Source organism: Leuciscus leuciscus (assembly GCF_965113295.1).
Source record: "Leuciscus leuciscus genome assembly, chromosome: 23".
Lineage (NCBI taxonomy): Eukaryota > Metazoa > Chordata > Actinopteri > Cypriniformes > Leuciscidae > Leuciscus > Leuciscus leuciscus.
The window spans coordinates 15,825,269-15,853,113 of record NC_138747.1 but is presented as its reverse complement, the minus strand read 5'-3'; the positions used below and the strand labels follow the sequence as shown (position 1 = coordinate 15,853,113).

Here is a 27,845-nt window from a genome sequence, read left to right as displayed (position 1 = left end):
CGACCATTAAGAAATTGACACTTTTATTTAGCAAGGATGCATTAATTTGATCAAAAGGGACAGTAAAGACATTTATAATGTTACACAAGATTTCTATTTCAAATAGAAATGTCAAATTTGCTGTTCTTTTCAACTATCTATTAATCAAAGAATTCTTTTTTAAATTTTTTTTTATCAGTTTACACAAAAAATATTATGCAGCACAACTGTTTTCAAATTTTTAATTGAGCAGCAGATCAGCCTATCAGAATGATTTCTGAAATATCATGCGACACTGAAGACTGGAGTAATGATGCTGAAAAATTCAACTTTGCATCACAGGAATAAATTACATTTTAAAATATATTAAAATAGAAAACAGTTACTTTAAATTGTAATACTATTTCATAATATTACTGTTTTTACTGTATTTTTAATCAAATAAATGCCACCTTAGTGAGCATAGGAGACTTCTTTCAAAAAAACGTAATACAAATCTTACCGACCCCAAACGTTTAAACAGTAGTATACACAAGAGAGACCATATAATTATAATGCGACATAAATGTTAATGGTCTATAAAGGCATATTCTAATCTTACATTTAGTTTTTTTAAGACCCCATCCACTTTCTTTAAATTTGCCCCCTGAAAAAGAAACCAAAGGCAAGATTCTGTTCATTTTATTTTATTTTAAATAACATTTTCCACCAACATATAATCGAAAGTAAAGCAATATTAATTCAACAACCTTTAATTAAACGGGTGAAAAACAGGAAATGAACAAAACGGAATGTGGCAAGACGAGGTTCCAAATTCATCTTTCTCATTCCAGCACAAATACTCAAAGAAGGGAAATGGACTGTTAAATAAAGGAAAGGGAGACTGTTGCATATCTCATTACCAATTCAAATACAATCCACAGATAATAAATCAAATGATTCTATCTGGTTGTGTAGGGGTATAGCTTTGCAATGCAAGACCAAACCAGTTATTTAGACCATTACAACATAGAGGCCCCTGAAATTATTGAATGCAGTATTTGCATTTAAACACAGATGCTGCATTCTACTTGATATTAAAAAAATTACTTTTACAAGCAGACAGGTTTGTAAGAATACAAGACTCTTTTCAATTTGGTGTTGTTGATAGACCCTGGATTTGCCACAATTCATATTTTCCCTATCACAGTCAGTGACATAACCTGAAGTATTTGTGTGCTTATGTCTTAACCAACACCTCATTACTTTTTATTACTTTGCACTTTTATTTAATAATGCATCATTAGGATGAGCAAATTCTTATTAGTATTTACAGAAACCAAAATGGCAGCATCAGGCATATATCACGCCTCATCTTTTGTTGTGTTAGTGTAATTCCCAAGCTGTTATAGAAAACCAAACCGAAATGGGAACATTAAAGCAGTCCCACTAAAATTAACATCTGGTTATTTACAGTATTTACATTAACACTCCCGTATGTACAAGTTTGCATACCACTTACAGTACATGGGCAATTTATTTATTTTTTGTGCTTAAGGTAATTGCATTGTCATCCGCTCTACAGTTAATAACGTTTTTTTTTTAAAACAAGTAAAGAGCTTTGCTTACTGTTGCAGACACAGTTCCTCCAACCCAGATCTTTAAAAAAAAGAGAAAAAGATCAAACTAAACACTAGTCCAGGCTTATTTTGAGATGGAGAGCCCAGCTGTAAAAGTACCAGATTGACCCTGTTGAAAAACGCCCCTCCAGAAGTTAATCTCAACTGCGCCTGCTGAAGAACTAATGGTACAGGAGGCGTCTAAAGCGCTAAGTGATTTTAAAGGTTCTATGATCCATAGAGCAAAAGGAAGATCGCACATATTAGGAAAGTCACCTAAAATGTCAAATGCCCTACTCGTCACCCTCAGCTGGCAAACTGTTGGTAAAATGCCAGCTTGACCCGCTCGATGTGATGGCACAGCTTGATGGCAGGGCCGAGCTTCAGGTCCATACACTCCTGTACAGTGGGAAGGTTCAACAGAAGCAGCGCCTGACCGTCAATTTCCTGGAAGGTAAATGAAAAAGAGTTGAATAATATACAGATGTAGAATCCTAAATGAAGACTCATAAGCATGTGAAGCAAAAGATGTAGTTTAATCTATGCAATGTATTTACACCTAGTATAAATATCTTTTTAGGTTTAAGATGTGGCCCAAAGCGTTTTGCGATCCAATAATTCAAACCTACAAACCAACGTGTCATCCGCAAGATGACATGTGAAAAAAAATTAAATATCCTGGCCACAAAGGAAGAATTCACTATTGCACTCATTTGTTCTCTCATTTTAGGTAAATCATGGCCACTATTTCACTGAATTAAAATGAGGAGACAAATTTAGACATACAACGTCATGGCCACAATTGATCTAAAATGAAGCAAATGATTAATTAATGGCCACGATATTTAAAATGACTTTTGTCTGTCATGTTTCGGGGCTTCGCACAAAGAGCCGACACTAATCCGGGTGCTTCCCGGACAACAATGAAAGGCAGTCTTCTCTCCTGTCAATCAACCATTACTCTAAGACAAGAGGTTTCATTTTTGGCATGAAATGCAGCAGCTTTAAGAGGAAATAAAAGTTCAAAGTCCTAACATTTACTATTTTCTGCTGCACATAGGTGGTCACAGGAGATTACTACTAGGTATAAACAGCGATTTATCTTATCTGACCACTTGTGATTGGATGTTAATGTGTGTTTAATTACTTGATCCATAAAGATGCGTGCCAGCGGAGCACAATCAGTGGTCCTGATGAATCGCACAACATCTGTGACACTCCATTCCAGTGGACTGCTGTCCAGACACAGCTTCTGAGGAGCTTCTGTACGTGGACTCTTCAGAAGAGACACAGCAAATCAGTCAGTTGTCATATACTAAACAAAACAAATACAGTACATAATACCACACTTACACAGTAATTTTCCTAAAAATATTGATTTTATTATATGCATTTCTTAACCTTTCTGACTCTGAAGCTCTTCATTGTCAAAGATGATATTTGAAGGGCCACATGATATTTCCAACTATTCAAACCTACAAAGTTCCGCACATGACATTAGGGCTGGTCCTAATACCATTTTTTGAGCTTCGAAGCTTCGGTAGTAATCATCACCGAATATTCGAAGCTTCGGAGGAAAATAATAAAATAATAATAAACAAGGCTCAAACATCTATTTCGTAACAAACATGCCTGTTTATTTGAGCACTTCCGTCAATGAAACAACACACTAAAGCCTGTAAAGCATTGAAATAAATATCAATAAATAATAGTAACTTAAATAATATAATAAAGTTAAATATATATAAAAAAAAAAAATTGTTTATATTTCCACACAAAGACGCATGATATAGCCTAAGCCTACCGCTCTGCGCTGATGTGAGTGAAGATTTAGAAAAAGAAACAAGAGATTCCACGTCCAGTGGAATAACTAATGGAATATTGTTAAACTGGCTGATAATCGGGAGACCAGATCGCAAAATACAAACACTTTAGTAGGCTAAGAAGAAGGAAATATATTTATTATATATAACGAGGTTGGGTTCCTTCAACTGTCCATCCTATTAAAAATGGCTAAGCTACATAAGATAATTGTAAAAAAAAAAAAAAGAAAAAAAAAAGAGAGAGAGTATTGTATTTCGCCAGATTTTATAGTGTAAACATTTTCAAGCGCGAATGAGAACCGTTACAAGGGGGATGCCAGGTGTGCGAAAAATATTTGTATATTGTGACTAGAGTTTTAATTTTCTTTGCTCATAATTTATTTCTAATAAAATATTTTAGAGCTTGACATTACTAGAAATAAATTATATTCATTATAAAACTTTTCTAGACTTTACATTTTTTTATTGATTTTCCATAACTTTTACAGGTCCGGAAACCCCAAAATTCCCTCATATATCTGTGTTTTCCAGTACAGTGGCAGTCCTGGTCCACAAATAAAAATGACAGTTGTTGAGAGAACAAATTACCGTAAAAAATATGATATCAGCCTTTAATATTGATTTTAGTTGTCTTCATTTTAAAGCATATGTAGTTCGACTTTAAATAATTTAAGCCATCCTTCAACTCCCTTGGAAGTGTGCTGAGGCCCCCAAGTGGGCCCCGGAACCCTGGTTGAGAATCACTGCTCACTGAAATACTGATATAAATGATTACATCATCATCCAATATTTATAGACTGCCGCAGTGTTACCTTGGGTGAAGGAGGTCTGTTCTCATCATCCGAGCAGGAAGGCGAGCGAGCTTTGCGCCGCTTGCGTGTGGGACGGGGGGTTTCTGGAGGGGAGGGGGAGGGAGTGGCGGGCTGCGACTTCTTCTCTGAGTATTCAGAGTCATCCATCAGCTCGTCTTGCAGCTCAGAGCCTGTATCTTCACTTAGAGAGTCATCTTCATCCAGATCTTCCTCATCACCACTGCCCTGTGAGGCCAGACATGGTACTTGTTAGTACACATTGTAGACATACTGTTTGATGCTAGCCTACATATATTTAATATTAACAACCGAGATGACCACTTTGATGCTGTGGTGGTAGAACATCTGAATTCTGCTTGTGTGTTGAATCTTAATGGAAATGACATTTACTCTGAGCAAATGTTTCAACAGATTGTGCATTTCACATTCTAATGACCACATTAAAACAGATGGAGGAAGATGGTTCTTGTTGAGCAGTTAATCTGAACAGATTTTATTTTGTATTCAGTGTGGTCCAAAAATCTGAGACTAGATTGAAAATCTGGGTTAAAGATTCTAAAGCATTATGACGTAAAATGAAAAAGAAATGGATACGATTCTGTACTATTTATAGGTCACTAATCAAAGCTCTGATGTTGAGCATGTAAACAATTCTAAAATTCACTCATTTCTATGGTGATGATGTTTAGAAATGGAAACATTTGTATTAAATAAACAAAATGCAAAATAGAAGTATTTTCACCAGTGGTTTCAGACTTCTGTAACCGTGTATCTCTTGTTACCTGAGGGGAACCTGCCGGAGTGTTGTCGACTGAAGCAGAAGAACGCCTCTTTTTGTGGACGAAGAGCTGCTTCCTCCTCTTCCTCCTCCTGCCTCGTCTCTTCACACCTCCCTCTAAGTTGGAGTGTCCGCCGGGAGGTCGGCCCACACGCCTGCTCTTCTTCTTCCCATAGTAATATGCTATAAAACAGGTATTGTTAGCTTCACAAAGCAAGTTAAACAGCAAGTAATTTATTCTATCATTTAATTTAAAGGTATAGCGGAGGATCTTTCCAAATTTTAGATAAGACCCGCCCTCTCCACTTTTTGAAAAGTTTGATTGATTCACCAGAATGATTGACAATTAGGAGGACCAATAGTTTAGACTACCCACCAGGAAGTAAAACATCCTCCGCTATACCTTTAAATGATTTATATGGTTGAATTCCACAAAACTTGTAAAAAAAAACAAAAAAAAACATCAGGTCATATTTCAACCCAAAATCAAAAGAAAGAAATATTTTATATAAAAACTTATTTTTAGGACATTTAAGTTTTTTTCTCATGCAAATTAAGCAAAAAAACAAAACAACACAAACAAAACAAAAACACAATGACTCTCATTGCTGTAATGTGAACAAAAATAATATATTATTTAAATGTTAGTGTTTATATGAGATAATATGATAATATATGCTTTAATTTATCTGATTTAAAAATAAATAAATACATTTTGTATTACAATAATCATTTTACTGTAATACAGCAAAACAAAGGACAAAAAAAATCTAAAGAGAATCATTGAAAATAATAGGACTTACAAAAAAGTACAAAATGTAATTTGTCTCCTTTTTTTTTTTTTTTTTTTTGGTCATTGGTCATTGCAAAATTTGAATATCTGCAATAATTTTATCTGGAGTAATAAATGTACTGTACCATCCAGCGAGCCAATACCATAATCAAATACTGATATAAACTTAGAGAAAATAGCTGAAGTGATGCTCACTGTATTTGGTTTTGGTGAGGACAGAGCAGTTTTCCGAGCAGCGCTCCAGGACCATTCGTGGGCCGAACAGGTTGGGACAACACTCCAGCTTAATGCAGGTTTTCCGACAGAAATCGGCCACCTGGTCCGCTGTGCGAACAATCTCTACCGTCGCTCTGTAGCTCTTCCCTTTGTACCTGTGAAGCACAGACTTGTCAGGAAACCGAGAGCAAACTATTTGTCAATCATTGAATCGTAAATTATTATATGCATTGATAAAAAAAAAATCATGAGCATAACTTTCATAATTTGTTCCAACAACTTCTTTGATCAGATACCTAAGTAAAAGTTTTTCTCCCTTAATTTTTTCAGAAAAAAAACATTAAAGCCCAAAAGTATACTTTGGCCGTCCGCGTTCTGCGACGCTTTGCGCACTGACCGTGTGACATAATTTTCGTGATCAGGAGCCTACAACCTTAGCCGGAAAAAGGGAAGGAGACAAGAGGCCTTTTTTTGTTTCGTTTTTTGAATGGATGTCAATGGAGAAGAGGCTTCACTACGCTGAATAAACCACTTTTGTGAGGAAATAGCTTATCATTTAATGAATCGACAGCCCATCGATTAATCTTCGACATCTTTGCTCCTAAACATTAGTTTTGGAATTATCTATTTATTTTAGAGTTTACACCAGACAAAATGCTGTTTTATAAGAGAAGTCACAGACAATTGCGAGACAGGTATGATTCAGTTTACAACACTTCTCATTCTTTTCTATGGTATCAACAGTGATTGACTGTCGCACAACTCTGAAAGAAATTCATTGACGTCAAGGCTGTAATTGGTTATTAAGGCACACGTGATCCAAGTTAGATGTTACGCTTTTTCCAATGGTAGAGTCTCTGACCCTCGTATCTCCCAATAATAAGACCGTGGCTGTGTCCGAAATCGTCCCCCATTTCATACGTTAGTCCACTAATACTGTTGACTTGAATAAGTGAATGAAAATAAGTGAAGGAATTCGGACAGCCGTACACTTGATCGTACATCAGCTGTACACTTGATATTGCAGTGCAATGTAGGATAGAATGAGTGCTCTCAATAACGCCCACCATTCTTTCGGACACCACTACAAATAGATGTCCCTCAAATAATGCCCTATTTGAGGGTATAGGGGCGATTTCGGATTCAGCCCATCTCTGGATCCGCTACTTTTCTTCTTCTATCCTTCCAAGCAAATATACTGTAAATGACATGACTCAGTGCTGACCTCAGAGGTCTGGTAGAGTATAAAAAAGCAATTGTACTGTGCATAAGTTGAATGCGTGCATCCACGTTTATCCGCGGTTGAGTATACTTTGAAAGCTGCGCGAGGTCGAGCAGAATATACTCACTTGGCTTTAAGTGTCTCTCCGTGACCCTGCCAGCGGCCCTCCTGGTCTAGCTGCAGCTCTCTCAGCACTCGGCTGGGCTTATAAGCCGAATTTATCAGCAGTGTCAGGACCTGCACAGGACACAGGTCAAGAGGTCAGTATTAAAAAAAACACAGCAAAGGTATTCGTAAGTCTTAACAAAATGGAATAGTTCTGACTCCAAATACTGAGTAGTGTTCAAAACTATGACAATGGAGATATTTTGTCTATTAATGCGCTATAAGTTGCTATGACCTACAGTTCGACTAATGAAATAAATTCATAGCAGGAGAATTTTTATCAGAATTTTCTATTATATTTATATTACAGATTTAACATCTTTAATAACAGATTTATCATGCAAATAAACTAGGGCTATCAATCGGTAAATTTTTGTAATTATTATTATTACTATTATTATGATTATTATTAATTAAATCAATTTAAATTATTAAAAATGTATCATACTTCCATTTTATAAAACCAATAAGCCACTCGAGAATGTGCATTACTGTTATTTTACCACAGTTAAGGGGGTTTCAGACACTTAGCATTGTGTCATGCCTAAAAAACACCTTATCTGTAAAAATCACCATTACAGACAGCCTCTTGTGCACATTCATCTAGTTTTCCATACGAGTTTTCGCAGGATAGGAAGTTAAGACTTAAAATACTATTAAAGTCCCCCTGTAGTCAATAATTGTATCCCTTATTTTTGGTCAACAAAATGACATTTAAACATTTTGTCCTGTGAAAATCATTTTTCATACATTAAAATAGCTTGAATGTAACTCTACACCCTTGCTTCATTTAGTATATGTGAATCATGAATATGCAAATGAGCCCCGCCTCCACTCACTCATACAACGTCAGAATACCTGATCCCCTCGGTCAACTTTACTGTATAAACGTTGCACAAAGGAAAGTGGAAATACTGGCTTAATTCAGCAATATATGTTTGAACCAGAAACTGATTCATAAGAAGTGGAAGAGCGAATTATACAGGTTCGTCTACAAGTCTATGTATCAGAATGGTAATGCGTTTAATGTATGGCTTGACTACGTTATAAAACAGCTAATAACGTGTTGCTAATGTTACACAAGCCCTGTTCCTGTACGTTCGTCATCTCAGAGTGAGACAGTTGCCTTCTAAAAATCAGCACCCTTAGAAATGCTTTGAACAACTCAGAATGTCAGTGGAGAAAGGCATATTGTTCATCATAACATTGTAATAAACATCATATACATACTTCACCCACTATATTGCAAAATGTACCTGATTTTTCATATCAACAGAAAAATATACCGAGATAACCTGGCTTCTCGAGCCCCCCCTGCTTCGCACCATAGTTAATAATATGCTAAAGCCCGCCTCACGTTGACTGAATTGGTTATAACATATTTGTGGCGTAGAGGACAGAGGCGATTTCAAAAAGTTTTAAGGAGAAAATACTTAGCATAGTTAGCAATGGTGCCGACTTATGAATTTACACATGGTTTGTCTTTAAGAATATTAAAAACACTACATAGGCATAGACAACATTAAAAACTTGATTTTAACCACAGGGGGACTTTAATAACATTTACTCAATTGGATACCTCCCATGTTGTTGCCAAAAAAGACAAACACATTTAAATACTATTGCAAACAAGCAGTCTGTTGTGGCTAACCTCCTTCAGTACCAGGACACAGTTCCCAGGTCCCACACACTGGGGCAGCTCTGCAATACGGCCCTTGTTGAGGTAGGGCCCTGAGAAGCAGCGATGGTTAAAATAGATCTTAGGGCAGCAGTACTTCCCATTCGCTTGGCCTCCTGGTGGCACACAAACAAGATTAAAATAGTACAGTGTTGTAGAGCATTGAGCTTTTATGACCGTGTAAACGTCTGACAAGGAAGACCATGCATTTGTAAGATTGTTCAGATGTGTATCTAGCACTCACCCATCTCAGCCTGATTGCTGTTAATAAGTTGTTTGGTAGTATCAGGTGAGGAGTCTTTGGATGGTACCCGGCTGTGATGAAAGAGATAAATGAGTGTTTATCCATAATCAAAACTACTTGAACTCAATTTTAACACTTTTGGGTCTTACTTACTGTTTCTCTGGCTGAACAACCGCAACCTTTTTCTGTCTATCCACTGCAAATATCACATAAAACATGAATTTAAATGTCTTACCAAGCCAATGTCAAAAATAAATATCAATTTATGGGGTAATTTGTGTGCACAGCACTTTGGCATCATGAACGTTCTCTGAAATCGAGAGTTCGTGCTGTAACACTGACCTTTGGGCTTGCAAGGGTGCAGAAGAGGATAGCCATTTGTTTCACACCAGCTCACTGGGAAAATATCCATGGAGTCTGTGTGAACTATGATCTCTGGGACGGCTTGCTTCAGACCTGAGCAAAGAGTGGGAGGAAAAGATATGAGACAGACAAGCTAACCTCCTTCAGTACCAGGACACATGCCTACTGACTAATCCTCATGCCTACTGACCTTCTATGATGTCTATAAAGGGTTAAGCCTAGTCTTAAATTAGTCTGTTACTGGTCTTGCTATTTTTAATCAGAGATTTAGCTTGGTTAGTATCCTCTGAAGCCAGTTCAAGGGCACTGCAAAATTAGTTTTGGTCATTCAGAGCTACCATGCTACAGAGAGAAGAATGTTGACATCACACCTTCCAAACGAATCCACATGTGTTGACCTTTGACCTTGGTAACAGTTGCTACGTGAATGTTTTCAGGGCAGAGCGGATTGATGGCCTCCAGCATCATGGATTCTTTAATGCACTGATCAGATGGGTCCTACAAGGAAATTGAAAAGTAATTCAATGTCAGAAAGTCACATGACCAACAAAATGTCATCAGTAGTTGAGATTTGACAAAGTTTTGCAAAAAATTCAAATAATTTGTAAGAAATTAATACTTATTTTAAAAAAGACATTTATAATGTTATAAAAGATTTCTATTTTCAAATAAATGCTGTTATTCTGAATTAACTATTCATCAAAGAACCCAGAAAAAAATTATGAAATAAATGTTTTTCTCCAAAACACGTTGGGAACAATTATTTGCCCCCTTTTATTAACTACTTTTTGCAACCTCCTTTTTCCAAGATAACAGCTCTGAGTCTTCTCCTATAATGCCTGATGATCCAAACATGGCCCATATAAGATTTCTAGCAGAAGTTGTCAGGTTTTAATTTTTTTATCTATTGGTATTTGATCGAATCCATGATGCCATGTATCTGAACAAGATGTCCAGGACCTCTGGCAGAAAATTAGGCCCATTAAAGATACAGCAGAGTATTTCATTTTACATGTGGGGTACTTTTTTATCCCTGTATGAACCAAACCCATCTTAAGTGTTTGCTGCCAAAAAAACTATAAAAGCTATACTCTGCTGTATCTTTAATGCTGTGGGCCTAATTTTCTGCCAGAAGTCCTGGACATCTTGTTCAGATACATGGCATCATGGATTCGGTCAAATACCAACAGATAAAAAATCAAAACCTGACAACCTCTGCTTATAATGGGCCATGTTAGGATCTTCCAACAGGACAGTGATCCAAAAACAAACATCAAAAACATTTGCAATGGCCATCCCAGTCCCCATGAGTGGGCTGAACTGAAGAGAAGAAGCGCCAACATGGATCTGGAAATCTGAAGGATCTGGAGAGATTCTGTATGGAGGAATGGTCTCTGATCTCTTGTGTTCTCCAAACTCATCAGGCATTATAGGAGAAGACTCAGAGCTGTTATCTTGGAAAAAAAGTTGCAAAAAGTATTTAATAAAAGGGGGCAAATAATTGTTCCCAATGTATTTTGGAGAAAAACATTTATTTCATAAATTGATTTCCCCCCCACTTTCAATTCTTTCACTTCAATAAAAGGTTAGATTTTTGGTTAAAAAAAAAAAAATATATATATATATATATATATATATATATAATATATCAAAATGATAAACAATGCTATAACATTGTATAAACAAATATAAATGATACATAAATATTGCTTCTTACAAATTACTGTCAATCAAAATCCGATATTTTATCAGATATATTAAACACTTGTTTAATTGACTGATTATGTCCAACTAATTAATAAAGTTATTTAAAAATATATATATATATCAAAATGAGTGTTCATTCAAAATATAAAACAAGAAGAGGATAAATGCATAAAAGAGAGGTATTGATTACATTGTATGTATAAACTGCATTTATGTATTTAAAAAAATAAATAATGAATAGATCTGGACAAAATGACCATCATGCCATTTACCCATCTTTAAATATGCAGAAGGAGAAACTCACTGGAGAAAAGCATTGCTGTGGGGCTGCCTCAGCCTCACACTGCTTTAGATAGTCCGCCCAGTCAAAGTCCTGACCTTGGAACCCTACAAACACACACACGCACACAAAGGTCAACAAGTGCACCTGAGAAACTGTTAACTGCATGACTGTCTCCCTAATCCCTAATATACATATAAATTACAAAATAACTGAAACGCTAGAAGAAACAAGACTTTAACTTTGAAGTAAATCAAAAAGAGAACCCCAATGGCAATTCAAAGGATGAACTAATCTATATGTTGATTGGCAATTAGTAGTATGTGAGCCGTAAAAGAGATCTAGCAATGAACGCTTTGATATGGCAGCGCTTAAAGCAAGAGGTCAAATAGTGTCTCCAAGACCAAAACCATAGATATATTTATGCAACTGGGTGTTAAGAAAAAAAACTTCTGCATCAAAACAAAATGGTGAATCGCATTTATTGATTTCTTATCCAGATAGGATTATGTTTGGAAAAGTTCAAAAGCCTCAAGTGTGTTTCCAGCTGTTAAAGACATGAAGACATGGCCAACCATCCCACACCAGCCATTAGGTCTATTGACTGCTCTGCTGGGCAGTATAACTGCCAAGGAATGAGGCTGTTTTTCACGACAGTAAAAGGACTCGTGTGTTCGTATTCACAGGAAACCAATGTTTCATGGACAGCAGGATGAGCGAAATGCTTGGTGGCATATCCAATCGCCAGATATTATCTAAGTTATCCTGCTTGAAAACAATTATGCAATGTTCCCTACAGACAGTTTAGGACTTGAAGGACTGCGTTCCAAGAAATGAAGCTGTTCTGAAAGGAAAGGATGTGCCACCTTCCCATTAGGTCCTTTTTATTAATATTTTATCAGTCATTTGTGTCATTTCACTTTCTTTACTATATACTGTATATGACGATTGTATCTCCAGACCTGGAGGAGGGCTGAGCTTGACTCCGTTCTTTAGACTCCACTGCGTGGGGAAGATTCCCGGACTGTCCCTGTGACAAAGGAAAGAGCGTCCGCCTCCCTCTTTCTGTGCCTCATCTCTCATATCGTCCATCCGCACCAGAAAGAACTGATCATTGAATACCTGTCTCACACACATAAACAAACAGGTAAATCAATACAGCAGATGTACATGAATGAAGCTAAGAATAAGGGCACGGGTCTACATATGTTTTTATGGAAAACACCTGCCCTTCAATGTAAAAATCACACAGAAAATAATATGCGTGTGCATGTATACACCGTTTTATATATATATATATAATCCACACACACACAAATCAATATCAAATGTACATTCATTTTTACACTATGTAATGAATGTTCTATTTATTAAAACCAAGTGTAAATTTAATCAAATGAGTGTTTTTACACATTTTTACATTTATTCCGAAATAATAACTAAAGGCAGTAACAATTTAAAATATAATATTTTAGTAGTGAACTGATGTTCAGCTGTTCTTTTTAATAGTCAACTTATTTTCATCAGTCATCAAGCTCACTAAACACTGATCACAAAAATGTACCCCAAGCTGATTGCTCACTAAAAAAAAACAGTCATCATTTTTCATGCCATTTCAAGTTTGATTTTGAAGGGTCATAAAGCAGTGATATCTAAGTGGGTGAGTTGTTTACTTTTTAATTTGTCTTCCCAATAACACCATCATTTTCTTCATTCCAGCCGGTTTGCGAACACGCATGAAAACAAGAGGCAGGATTTATCGCATGAACCAATCAAAACCGATCATATCCAATCATAGCACGATGGAGGCATTGCCTCATCTCACTTGACTTCCCCTATTCATTCTCAATTACCAAACCTACTGCACCCTATTGACCTTTTGTAGCCCCGCCCCTTTTCAGCGCTGCACTTGTCGTCTTTTGTCTTCCGGTTTGTATTTTCACAGCGATCTTACGTATTTATGAATGAACAGCTCGTTTTAAAATCTTACTGGTCTACTGACCGATGTTAAGACATCTGCTTTAAACATAACAATCCACATGATAACTTTCGTTAACTTTTATTAAGTAAATCCACTTCACCAGCTAATTAGCAGCTAATAGCTAATTATCAGCTATGTTATATAACTTAATCAAATCAACACTGAATTTGTCCGTTACAGATCTTTATTTATTAGCAATTCTTCTCAGCAAAGTATTAGGGTAAAAGTCCCAAACTACAGCAGTTTAGTGTGTCGACCACATTTTGGAGGAAATGAGAGGATAGGGGAGGTACTTTAGAGTCCATTACGATACCTTGGCCACAGTGGCAGGGCTGATGGTGAAAGGAGTTGCTGGGTCCACAGCTTCCAGCTTCATTCCATCAGTAAAGCAGTGCGGAGTGATGGCTGATCTGTCCTGAATACAGAAACAAGCATATACTCCATCAATATGACTGAATAAATTAGAAAGAAAAAATAAAGTAGAAACAATAAAGTGGAAAAAGTATTTTCTAGCTGTTTCTGAATTAATTTCATACCTTGATATGTTGGCTGTTTGTAATACAGATTGCAATACAAATAATACAGAAATATATAAAAGCAAATTAAATTAAACTGGGGGGGGGGGGGGGGGGGGGTATATTTCTTTAAGGATACTTTTTTTTTAAGTCATTTTGAAATGACAGAAAACTTGGAGGAACTTTAAACTATTTAGTTTCTTAAAAATAGTATGTGAAACAGAATGAAAAGTTTCCCTATATTTCCCTATATATGAATGATCAATATATTATATGGTTTAACAGTATATTTGAAAATATACAGAATAATATATTGTTATACAGAAATATATATATGTTAATATATTACAATATATTGAAAAATGCATAAGGAATTGGCGCTTTTCATATATGGAAAAATATGAGACAATATATTTACTAATATATCATAATGTATGTAATTTCATATTCAGTAATACACTTCATAATATATAGATGTATATGTGATCAGATATGGTACTGCATGTGTAATATATTGCAGATATATTTACTTATGCAGCATAAACACACATATATAGAGGAATGTAATATATTTCTTATATATTTTAATTATTTACTTTATAAATGTTTAATATTTTCAAGTTAGTTAGCAAAAGCACACCTGCATGTACTAAAGTATTTGGCCAAGAGACTATCACTTTGCTGAAGAGGGAAAAGCCATTACTTTTAATATCGTAAACCGAACCACAGGCTCTACTCTTCAGCACAATGGTAACCCCAAAAACTCAGACATACCAGAAAACCTTTTAAATTACAAAATAATATAACATTAAACACAAACAGATCTCCCCTCTATATTAATATTGAGCAAAACACATTAAATAACACTTAAAAAAGAAGCAAAGCATGCTGGGCAAGCAAACTCATTCCGTGAAAGTGTGTATATTTACTACATTCACTTACATTCACATTTATATGGGAACATGTATGTGCAATATATGTACACAATAAAGGATATAACTGTGTGAATATTACATGCAATGCTATTTTTGTCTTCATTTATACATATTTTATATGTATTAATATATAGCCATGCATGGTCAATGCATATATTGCAGTATATTGAAAAATATAAGCACTAGTTTCCCCTGTATGGAAATGTATATGTAATATATCGCATTATAATTTGCAGTATGTTCCCATATATTTTTGTTCCGTGAGGGCATACAACAACAAACATTCCAAGCTGTAGTAGTACATTGTTGTCACATGACTTAATTATGTTGCACGCTTTATTCAGCAAGTAGCATCCAGTTACCGTCTTCTTCTGCATTGTAATCTAATTTTGTGTAAAATGAACATTATAGAACAGGACTGTGATCAAATAATGAGTCAAAAAAGGGCTGATATTATTTATAAATCATTTGAAAGGAAAGGTCGGTATTGCAAGCAATGTGTTCTGTTGAAGCAAATGTTGTGCCATTAGTATTGCATGCTTATTAGGGATGTGACGGTGAGGAAATTTTCCCACCAGTTAAATGACGTGTGACAACACCGGTGGTCCCCGTTGCCCTTTTTTTTCTCCATACTATGAAGTCAATGGGGACCATCAACTGTTTGATTTCCCATATCTTTCAAAATATCTTCCTTTGTGTTCAGCAGAAGAAAGAAGTTCATACAGGTTTGGAACAACTTGAGGGTGAGTAAATAAACTATCCCTTTAAAGTGTCGTTCACACAGAATGTGTTTTTGTGTTCAAAGACAAAAGGCAGTGGAATGGAAAAACGCAAGGTGCATGGGTATACTTCCTTTTCCGGGTTTTGTCTAGTGCATACTTAAACGTGTAACTATTTTGAATGCGAGCGTGGACGAACGAGTTCGGTGCATGCGCACTACCTAGTGGACCTTTAGGGCCCGTCCACACGGAGACGCGTTTTGCTGTATACATATACATTTTTTATCGTATTGGCGTTTCGTCCATACGGATCCGGCGTTTTCGGAGACTGAAACCGCTATTTTTTGAAACCGGGTCCCAAGGTGGATAAATCTGAAAACGCCGCCCTTGCGTTTTCGTGTGTACGGCCAATCCGTACATTTTGTGAAACGATGATGTCATCACACCAAGTGTCAACTAGTCAGACACCGTTAAGTCACAGCAACTACATTAATGGTTTTTGAAAGCTCAAATCACTCGCGCTCCGCTTCGTGTGATGTAATTTCCGTCATCAGCACAGTCCATTGATGTCCGTGCACAATGTCCCGTGCAGACAGATTTTTGTGTCCGAGTAGGGGGACACTAGGACAATCAACCTGGTGCAAGCTGCTGTTAAGTGCTTAGCTCAAGGGCACAAAGGTCACAGTGGATCTCCATTAACTCTCCAGTTTATGGATCCCACCGAGAGGGTTCACACAAGCAAACTTAGGGTCAGAGTCAAGTTTTAGCAAACATGTGGTAGTTAATCAGTATTTACTGACCCTGTAAAACTCCTCGCTGATGCTGGAGTCGTGAGCCTGAGAGAAGACTGTCTTCTTCACCTCCTCCCATTCAGCTTCAGTGCGCAGGGAGAGCAGAGCTACAAATAAACAAACACAAACACACATTAGCTCTCTGCTGACCTCATCATAAGTTTATCTTTTAAAAGCTAGTGGACTCTGATCTAAGCCCCTGTACCCTTCCCCCATCCACCAATCTCCACCATTGATTGGCTAAACTGTAATATGTGGGTCTCCCAGGGTAAAAGTACTCTAGAAGTGCTTACGAGGACAATTCGAGGTACCTACTTTTTTGTGCATGATCTCAACCTCAGCATGGAGCAATCTAATTGATTTGCATATTAATAGGTCAGGAAGATTCAACTGTGAGTCCTGTTGGTCTGTTCATTCACCTATTCTGTTAGGAATCATCTAGCTACAGAACATGCAGCAATAACACCACAAGATCTACATTTATAATCAGCTTCTGCTTCTGTTTCCATGGTTTTAGCTGCACTGACCACTTACATTTTTCAGAAGCTAGCTTTCAAAAGCTATACTATGTAGTATAGTGCCGAGCACATAAACCTTAAAAAAAAAAGGCCATGCTAGTAACAAAATCATACACTGTGTAAAGCATCCTATTTTAAACTGTATAGTATACAGAATGCAACTACAAAGGTTTAGACTTTATTAAGTTAAATTACAAAGGTCTTTTAATTTGATGGGCATTTCCAATATTTATAACAAAGATATTTAGAAATGATGAAACCCTCACCTGCAGGTGGTCTGAGAGTGCAGCTGTGCTCCTGTGCCCAGCCAGGTAGATGAAGAAGGGGGTCCAGGTAGAAGACCCATGTGATGGATTGGGCATCAGGGAGCCCGTCTGTGCCGGCATATCGAAGCCGTAAGCGCCCCCCTACATTCTCCTCAATCACTGCAGACCAGACCACCACAGCATCTTGACGGTCCACAAGCTCAACGTTTAGACCTTGACTTAACAGATCTATAGGATTACAGCCACGCTGGGCCTACAAACACACACGCACAAGAAGAAGAAAAAAAGCACAGATATACAGATAAAGTAATATGTAACAACCATCAGTTAAAACAGTGTAAAAGACAATTCTGTCAGGACCACTATCGTCAAATACGATTGGCAATTGCATACGGTTAGGATTGGCAGTATGGTTCTGTTCTGGGCAAGAACTCCCTGTGCATCCATGCAGCCTAGCATGGATAAGAGCAGGGAGAGCAGCAATAACCCCCCTTAGGGTAAACAAAACAGAACCATGAATGTATTGCAGATATCATTAATTCAAGATTTTAAAGTACAACATAATTCAAGAATTTATTCTGATTCAAGGGGAATCAGAATGCCATACTGACTGGACGAGAGGAGGATCTGGGGATGGAGGAGGGTAATTCGCTCCTGAGAAACGCGATAGCTGCTGATAATACTGAAGGAGCTTATATATGTATACAGTGATAGGTGTTGTATTCCAATAAGTAGACGTGGATCAGCTGAGTGTCAGCTGATGCGAGCTTGACTAACGTGACCTGCCAGAACTGACGCTAACCTTTTTTTTTTTTACTCCTTAGTTTTTAATACTGTTTGAGGATAGATTAAATTTCAAATAAAAAAAACATGCCTTTTCTACCTTTTTTTTTGCAATTAATTGCAATAATTATTTATTCTCATGATTTTAATAGTCTCATTTCTTCATCTAAATATTTTGTGTTAAGAATTGTACAGCACTTTGGGTAAACTTCTGTTGTTTTTAAATGAGTTATGTAAATAAACATTGAAAAACAAGCAACGTACACAACCGTTCACAAGTTTGGGGTCGGCAAGTTATAAGTTTGATAAAGAAAACCGTAATATTGTGAAACATTATTAGAATTTAAAATAACTGTTTTCTATTTTAATATATTTTAAATTTTTTATTTATTCCTGTGATGGTAAAGCAGAATTTTCATCAGCCATTACTCCAGTCTTCAGTGTCACATGATCCTTCAGAAATCATTCTAATATGCTGATTTTGGTTTTGAAAACAGTTGTGCTGCTTAAAATGTTTGTGGAAACTGTGATACAATATTTTCAGTATTTTGATGAATAGAAAGTTCAAAAGAACAGCATTTATTTGAAATAAAAAATGTTTTTAGTACTTTACATCAATTTATTGTGTCCTTGCTGAATAAAAGTTATTTGATACTTGATTCTGATTGGTCAACGGCAGCATTAAACATTCAAATACTTTTGTGAACACTTTATTCATACCACTGCAACTTAAAACACTGAGATACTGACTGTAGTAAAAATGGCATTCATTTGAATTTATCACCCTATCAGTTTATTTTTGCAATAATGACCAACCTTCTATACATTTTTCTTACATTTAAGGCATATCTCTTACCCCTTCCAGCAGACTAGCAGGTACACTGCAGGATTCAGCCAGAGCTTTCTCCAGCAACGCTTCCCAGTCCTCGTGCTTCTCCCGGACACCTGAGCACAAATTCAGGGCTGCATTTCAGAGACATACAGTAGCAGATCTTCTAACAGACTATCCTGCTGACAGATTTATGCCATTTTGCACTTATGATGACTTCACCATTGACATGTTATTTTGGGCCATAAGTGCAGCTGTCAATAAAGCACAGACAGCCAGAAGCAAAATGCCAGTAACCATCTGGACTCCCCCACTCCTGTACATACTGCACTCTATTCCAGGATTTTATTAATAAAAGAAGCTTTAAGTATTAAAATGGGTCCTTTAATAATTTCAGAGGAGTAAAGGCTGTGCCCATCAGCAAGCTGCAAGCTAAATAAAAGCCCAAACATAAACACCCTTCCCCCATTTCCTGAATATGCCCACAAATCGACAGTGAGCAACCACCTACAGGAATTAGCACTATGCTGCAAGCAACACCGCATTTGAAGTACATAAAGAAATATGCAAATGTGGATGATGCACACACAGCTATTCAGACCCAAGAGCATAACCTCTGCAGAGCCTGAATTCAAATCATCTTCACCTATAAAGCCACAACATTCAATTAAGGTCTAATCAGCATAAATTAGAAAGCATAGTGAAATCGCCATTCTCACCCTCAGGAGGTCTCATCGGTCGACCCTGTTGCTTGCTCCATCCGATGGGGTGCAGGTCGGCGGTCATGATGTCGCACCAAAAGTCGGCACGCCGGTCATCCTGGTAACCCTCATATCGTAGCAACAGCAGCTGTCCGCAGGTGGTGATTATCGTGGCCACCCAGTACGTTGTTTCTGATTCAGTACGGACACACACCTCAAGCTTCATACCAGGAGTCAGACCTGTCTCCAGGCCCTGGTCCACCTGCAAACGAAATCACTAGCCTATAATCACTAGTATCACTAGCTTTTATATTTTCAGTTTTCATTTTCATTTTAGTTTAAGTTTAAGTAATTTTATGCTCCTTTGTCATTTCAATTAGTATTTTTAATGTTTCTATTTAGCTTTAATAAAAAAAATTATTTAAGTTTTAGTAATATTAGTACAGTGTTATTTTAGTATTACTGTATTTATAAACTATTGTATTATTTATTAGTAGTTTGAATTGGCTTTTACTTTTATATTTTCAGTTTTCAATTTAATTTTTCTTCATTTTCTTTTGAATTTCTTTTATTGGTTTGTTTTAAGTTTCTATTTAACTTTATTTGATTTTTAGTTTTAGTATTATTAGAACAGTGTTATGTTAGTATTATTTGTAAACTATTATATTATTTATTAGTAGTTTGAATTAGCTTTAACTTATATTTTCAGTTCTCATTTAAGTTATAGTGTTATGTTCTTTTGTAAGTTTTATAAGTTTATAATATTTCCATTTAAGTTTTATTTATTTTTATTACATTTTTAGTTTTAGTAATTTTAGTAGTGTTATTTTAGTATTATTTATAAACTATTATATTATATTATTTATTAGTAGTTTGACATAACTTTTACTTTTATATTTTCAGTTTTATCTTTTAAAAAAGTTTGTTTTAGTAATTTTTGGTTCTTTTGTCATATTTATTCATTTTTTTAATGTTTCTATTTAGCTTTAATTTATTTATATACTTTTTTTTTAAATATTAGTACTTGTTTATTTCAGTTAAAACATTTTTATCTAATATTTATATTTAATTTAATTTCAGCTTTACTTGAATAATTTACTTTTTTTTAATAGTTTTTACTTTAAGTTAATAGTAACAACACAAAAAGAATGACTGTTTTGAAACAAACAATCTCCTTGTCTCAAATTGTCCGGCATACAGATCGTCCCACCCTCTACTACTGTTTGGGTGGGTCAGGATGCACAGACAAACCTATCAATGCATTAATTTTACTTGTCTTTATCATGGTAATTATTTTTTAAGGATCATAAAATGACTCTTCACCTTTTAATATTTGCATTTATAAGGACAATAGGGGCATTTTTTTTTTCTTTATGGTGGCTTTTTGTCACATATTTTATCCATACAAACGCATTGATGCCATCCATTTCAACTGAAATACATTTTTAATGTGAACAACTGGCTGTCTATAATATATTTTCAACAACTTTAGCCTCTGCAACAGACAGATATAGGTCATTCAGTGACCTCTGCAACGGCACTAAATCCATATTAAACCAAAGTATTATAGCATATAGAATATGATGAAATATATCAGTGTGGTTTAAATACAATCAGAGGAATGGACTACAGAGACTTTTTTGCCATTTGACTGACTATAAATACCTGGGGAATTTCTGTGGTATTATCAGTGGTATTATTTCTCCATGCCCTGGTTAATTCCTGACCCAGAAAATAAATTCTTTAAGATGTAAATGGTCACTTATTGGTCTTACAATTCCCATGAGAGTAGGAATACATCACTAATGTATAGAGAGTTAAACTGAGGGTTGACTTCAGTCATTTGACCAATGTCATAAAGCTGAGTAAAATTCAAAAGGTGAATGACAGTTTTCTTGTGTGCTGGCTTCAGTGCGGCTTATATTTCTGTTTTTGCCATCGGACGTGACCGAAAAGCAATGTCTCAATAAGCTAATTAAGCTGATTTAAAGGTCCCATATTGTACACCTTTCTGAAGTTTTATTTTAGGTTTTGATGTCCTTAAGAATATATATTTGCGGTATAAGTACCAAAACTCATCCCAATAATTTTTTTACAGCTCCTTTCTCAGGAGCTCTGCTAAGAACAGGTCGAGTTTGGCCTTTCTAATTAATAATCATGAGCCTCTCCTCTGATTGGCCTGTTGTTTTCTGAGTGACGCACGGCCAGGCCAACCACAGGTAACTAGGGTCATGTATGCAGTAGCCTGCTGTGGCTTGGTGATGCTCACCACAAGTAAGGTAAATAAAACACCTGTAATGATGGACATTGCTGAGGGAAATGTTATCCGGCCTTATATGTTCGAGCCGGACTCAGACCCCGAATGGGCGACGACAGGAGACAAACAACCACCTCCTTACTTTCTGCGTTATTGTAAGAGTATTATAATTACCATTACATCAATGCTGCACGCAGATTTAACGTTGACGCTAATTTAAACTGTCTGTAAACAAACTAAACTAAATATGTACGTTAATAGCTAGTTATACACTGATTTTGAAACACTTAACTGCTTTATAATGTAATGTTAGCAGACAGACACTGAATGCATTAAGCTATGTAACTATTGCTTTCCTACTGATACAGTAAGTTGACGTGCAATAATTTCTTTTACAATGTTACTTTTTTCTGTAAAAGGTGTAACTTACTTGTGGTAAATGTGCAAAGATGCCCACAGAACGCGAGAACATATGCTGCAATTGACGCCCAAGATAAACTTGTAAAACTATGAACTGTAGGGACTGCAGCCTCTTTGAGGAGTAGCTTCTTTGAAAAACCGGCATTGAACTGTGCCTGACTGACGAACCAGTCACTTGTGAAATATGCAGAACAGACGGTTAAGGTCGAACTAAATTGCTGTGGCGTTTCTGAATAAATAAACATTAGCCACTGTTCTCTTATATTAATGTTGTTCGGAAGCCTGTGCAATGATGTCCTGACGGTGGGCAGTGCTCGGGCTGGTGACTGAATGCGGTGACTGAGTAGTTCTGACATCACATTTATACGGAAGTCACAACGGCTTGAGAAAAGGCACAGCTTCTTTATGCAGGCTGTGTGCATCTGTCAGTGGATTGACTGTTTTGAAACTTATATGGTAGTTGCATAGCCCCTAGACCTCTGTTATCATGAAAAAAGCCAGGAAATTTCAGTTTTGACAACATGGGACCTTTAAAGATTATTCAGTAACACCAAGGACATTAGCTGATAAAAGGTTTACCTTGAATGCGATGCAAGTTGAATGTAAATGCATAAAATGTTATAATGTATCAGTCTACTCCACCTGGCTGCATCAGCGTAATGGAAAAACATGTTTTTAAGCAGTATTTTATCACTTTCAAATTTGATTAAAAGCTTTCAACTTTGTTCAAAAATATTTTTTTCAGTGTAAGATTCTGAACGGTTTGTAGAACAAACACAAGCTGGCCACATTTACTCACGTGTTTGAACGCATGATGAGGAACAGAAAGTGCCCCGGTTTCCTCCAGGTAGTCATCCCAGTTAAACTCGGACACATCCTGACCAGAGTCCGCATCTGAAACGTTAAACGACCAATAGCTCATACACCGCAAAGTCTGCTCAGCTCTTTCCACAGCCTCATCACCTCAAATCAAACCATATCAACAGAGCGTGAAAGTGAATGCTATATATAAAGTATATAGTAATAATAGGCAGGAACTCGCAGAAATTTCACTTTGTGTCGAGGTAAACACTAAGCCAAAGCAATTTAAATATGCGCAATACAACTCTCAATATTGTATTTTTCAGGTTCAGAGCCAGTCTATAGTATTGTTTTTCTCCAATTTATTTAGCAACGGAGCACAAAGAACATAAATAGCTTACCAGACTCCAGCGCCTCAAGGCTCATGTCTGAAGCCCCAGGGAGGACAATCAAACTGCTTCTAAATGAGGGGGGGAAATGAGAGAAAAACAAACATTGAAACAAAGAGAGATAAATTATGATATTAGGATTACAAATTAATATAAAAGCGTTTCTATAAGTATTTGCCTGTGCGAGAGAAACTGTGCGCATGACAAGACAGAAACATGAAGAGACTTGCACAAGCCACATTTTACACAGCCTAGTTCATTTAACTAAGTGGGAGGAGGAATCCTTAGTGCGTAGCTGCAAAGATAAAAGCCACTTCTGGCGCATCACCTTTGAGAAGCAAAAATGCACCATTATGCCCAGTATGGCTTTGCGAAATGAAAAATATTTGGTAGATTTGTTAAAGAGATAGTTTACCCCAAATGTTTATTCTGTCATCATTTACTCACCCTCATGTTGTTCCAAACCTGTATTAGTTTCTTTCTTCAATTGAAAACAAGAGAAGATATTTTGAAGAATATGGTTAACCAATGGGAAAAAATACTATGGAAGTCAATGGGACTCATCAACTCTTCAAAATATCATCTACTGTGTTCAGGTTTTGAACAATGTGAGTGTGAGTAAATAATGACAGCATTTCCATTTTTGGGTGAACTATCCCTTTAACATCACCTAAAAAGCACATTAAAGTCTCTAACAATGCACGCAACAAACAATATAGAGAGAAAGGGAGACCGAATACAGATATTCAGCTATAAACTCAACTAAACAAAGCCAGAAACAACTTTGAAAGTTGTTTCAAACTCAACATGCAGTTCGAAAAATGCAAAAAGAAAGAAAACGGCTAACACAGTTGCATTAACACTGTCTATTCATCCGGAGCCGTCAAGCTGTCTTTGTGAAGGTTGACGTCTCTATTAAAGAGAGTCAGACATTCTCCCTGACAGCCGTTGGCGGGCCACGACCCTCCTGCTCTGCTGGGATCAACTGTTTCAGCCCACCCCCCTTCACTCCTGCACCGTCCCAGAGCCCTGGAGCACAGCCCGGGCCACGGACACAATGTGCTGGGGGTCACGCTGGTCTCCAATAGGGATTGAAAAGAGCAGCCAGGGCTGTTTAAAAAGCCATGTCGCTGTCCCTCAGTATGATGATCAACTGAACTTTAAAGCATATTGAAAAGGAATTACCCTTACAAAAAAAATACCATGGTAACGACAGTTTCCGCTCAAATAAAAACTTATTTATAAATATTAGTATTACAACCTTAACTGTTAGAGCTTAGTATAAGCCTGTATGGTCATCAAAACAAAACAAAATATAATAAAGTTAAATAAAATAACTATTTAAAGTACATCATATTTTCATTTATTAGGTTTTATTAGAAGTAAGAGTAAGAGAGCACTACAGATATTGTGTGGTTTTTTGGTAGAAATTACAGTTACCACCATGGTGATTTTGTGAGGGCAGAATCGGAGGGGAAAGATACTGAGATGATATAGGTGAGACTGGGGAGTGTAACACTTTGTTTCAACATCTGTAACTCTGTGTTTTTGTGCTATCTCAAACTTTGATACAATATTCACATATTTTTTTGTGATCAATATTTTTATTTAAAGTTATCATACCAGAAACAGATCAAAGCTCACTGAACTATATACAGACAGATGCCATGAAACTGTCCATATATAAACAGAAAAAAAAAAGATATTCACATATTTGTCTGTAACAAAACAAAGCAGTTTAGGCCAAACTCACACCGCAAAGAAGCACTTCTGAAGTGGCATTTAAGTGTCTTAACACAGACTGAGTGTTTTTATAAAGCTCAGAGGTGGCATTAATGCATTTACTGTACGCAGCAAATAGGCTACATCTGTATGATTTGAAACTAGAGGGTGAGGTGGGTCAGAGGAGGCATAATTAAGCTTTTATATGGCATTGCATCTTTACACTGAATTTTGAGCAGGCACAAAACACCCTTAACTTGTCTGAGTAAAGATACCTCTTACAAGTCCATAAAGTGTAAAACAATGTAAAATACAAAGAGTGTTGCTGTTACAACCAATCCTGCTAATTTTGTGTATGATTTTTTTTTTTTTTTGGAAATTAAAATGACTTATTCAAAATGATTACAATCCCCTAACCATCCCTTCCTCTTTGCATTTGAAAAAAAATTTGAAATGAAATGACAAACATGAAAAAACATTTGAGTTAATCACACACAAACTTGTTTTGTTTGCATGTTATTTGGAGACTTTCCATAGACAATGATTTTTAAACTTTATATATTCTATAAAACTGTAAATGATATCACCTTACCTCTAAATCTATCCATCACAGAAAACTTTCTGCATTTTTACATTTTCAAAAAAACACTTAGTATGATTTATAAGCTGTTTTCCTCATGGGGACCAAAAAATGTCTCCAAATGGACAAGGATTTCGGATATTGCCATCTTTGTGGGGACATTTTGTCCCCATAATGTAGGGTTTACCTCAAACAAACAAACAAACAAACACACACACACACACACACACACACACACACACATCCATATTTACAGCTATACTCTTTATATTTTTTAACAAAAAAAATGACAACTTCTACAATCATATCTGATCATGATTTTCAGCCCTGTAGTTTGAACTGTTGGTGTCACAACATTTCACATGAGGGAATGAGGAGACTCCAGGACAGCGGAAATCTATTTCTGGTGTGTCTATGAACCATCAGCACATTCCTGCCAAACTCTGCCGCTCCATCACTTCATGCTAAAGACAACTTCCCTCCATTAAATACATACAAACACACGCGAAATACGGAAGCAAACATAACCGACTTAAAGCAATAATAAAGACGAAAAGAAGAAGATGAAATGACGCAGTGACCGCTGTCACGTGCACCAACAACAGTCAGGTCCTCAAACTATTCAAAGTGTTCATGGACGTTCAGACGAATTATATGTAAATTGTTTTGCAAAATGAGAGGACATTCATTAGAAAAATATTTTAGATTTTTATACTGTATACATTAACACTTTTTCTATTTAAAAATAATAGTATAATGGTCAAAAAAATGTGTTGTCTTGTTTTTTTTATGGCAGAATGAGAGTGATGACTTACAACACAACTTCTATTATGTAACACGGCCAGAGAATGAAACTGTCATCAATTTCTAAAAGTGCTTGAGGAAGCTTCCATTTAACTTTATTATTTACACATGAATGTTACTAAAACATCATAAAATAAAATAAAAATCTACAATAAAAATAATGCATCAGCGTTATGTACAACCAAAGCCCAAATAAACGCCATGTAGAAGGTAGCGATAAATAGAACTGATAGCTGATAGCTATAATTTGATTCGATTTAGTGAGTGTAATTCATAGAAATCGCCCAATAATGGATGATGATAGTTCGCTGGACAAGCGCAGTGTGTTCGGCTAGCTACATATAACTGGATAATAGCATTTAATACATTCACGCCGATCGGGCAACTTTCATTCCGAAAGACACATCGTGCAATTCAACATTATTAGACATGAAACATTTTCTCTGCACTGAGTCGCGAGGATTTTTATGTTGATATGAGTGCCGCTGATTTCGTGCACATGCTAAAAACGCCTGTAACCAAGTCAAGTTACTGAAACGTCATAGCTTAAGCAATAGAGCCAGGCAGGCACTCATACGAGCGAGCACAAGTCACCTTTTTTTGGAGACGGGAAAAAAGATGCAGGCAACGCAAAATAGCTCGTTAAAGCCAAGGTTGATTAGGGCAAAGGGTAAAATACATAAATATTTGGGAATGCATTTCGTTTCTTACCAGTGAGGAGTTTTTCAAGTCGGTTTTAGATGCCGTGTCTTTTTCCGCCTAGTCGTTCACGACCTCATTCCAATATGGCACAAAGTGTGACTGCGCATGCGCAGCCTCTCGCGCGAGCCTCTCATCCACCACGAGCACGGGGATTGATATTTGTTGGCTTTCAGCGATTAAAAAAAGGCGAACTTGCCACATATTTTAACACAATGTTTACAGTGCCTCGCCGAACCACTAAAATAACGTTAAAAGAGCACTTTTATTGCTTATTACAGCTTTTATTTGTAATGTTCCTTGACTGTGAACAATAAAAACGGTGGGACGCAATATTAAACGATTGCTTACAACTGTCATAACCTGTTCAGTCTTATTGCGCGACGGTTAACGATTATTCTGGTTTATTTAAGTTAGTGGGAATGCCGTCTTTGTTGTGGAGGTATACAACATTTGCCGCCCAGCCTCACTGCCGTT

The 27,845-nt window shown here is 36.4% G+C and overlaps 1 protein-coding gene across 2 annotated transcripts; it reads right to left on the bottom strand.

Annotated features, from left to right (window-relative positions):
- Positions 1-649: 649 nt before the first annotated feature.
- sfmbt1 (Scm like with four mbt domains 1) lies at positions 650-27,499 on the bottom strand. Of its 2 annotated transcripts, none has more exons than XM_082155248.1 (21): positions 27,381-27,499; positions 23,576-23,634; positions 23,173-23,267; positions 19,715-19,958; positions 19,023-19,111; positions 17,384-17,636; positions 16,609-16,706; positions 13,953-14,054; positions 12,621-12,780; positions 11,683-11,765; positions 10,043-10,169; positions 9,651-9,764; positions 9,462-9,504; positions 9,309-9,379; positions 9,038-9,180; positions 7,349-7,458; positions 5,979-6,154; positions 4,995-5,173; positions 4,213-4,437; positions 2,725-2,853; positions 650-2,024 (listed from the first exon to the last, which is right to left on the bottom strand). In XM_082155248.1, exons 2-21 carry the CDS (start codon positions 23,598-23,600, stop codon positions 1,884-1,886), a joined length of 2,607 nt encoding a protein of 868 aa, XP_082011374.1. In that variant the 5' UTR covers positions 23,601-23,634; positions 27,381-27,499; the 3' UTR covers positions 650-1,883. The 2 variants fall into 2 exon arrangements, with proteins under 2 accessions (XP_082011374.1, XP_082011375.1); XM_082155249.1 differs by having other exon boundaries at positions 23,576-23,631; positions 27,381-27,463.
- Positions 27,500-27,845: the final 346 nt, after the last annotated feature.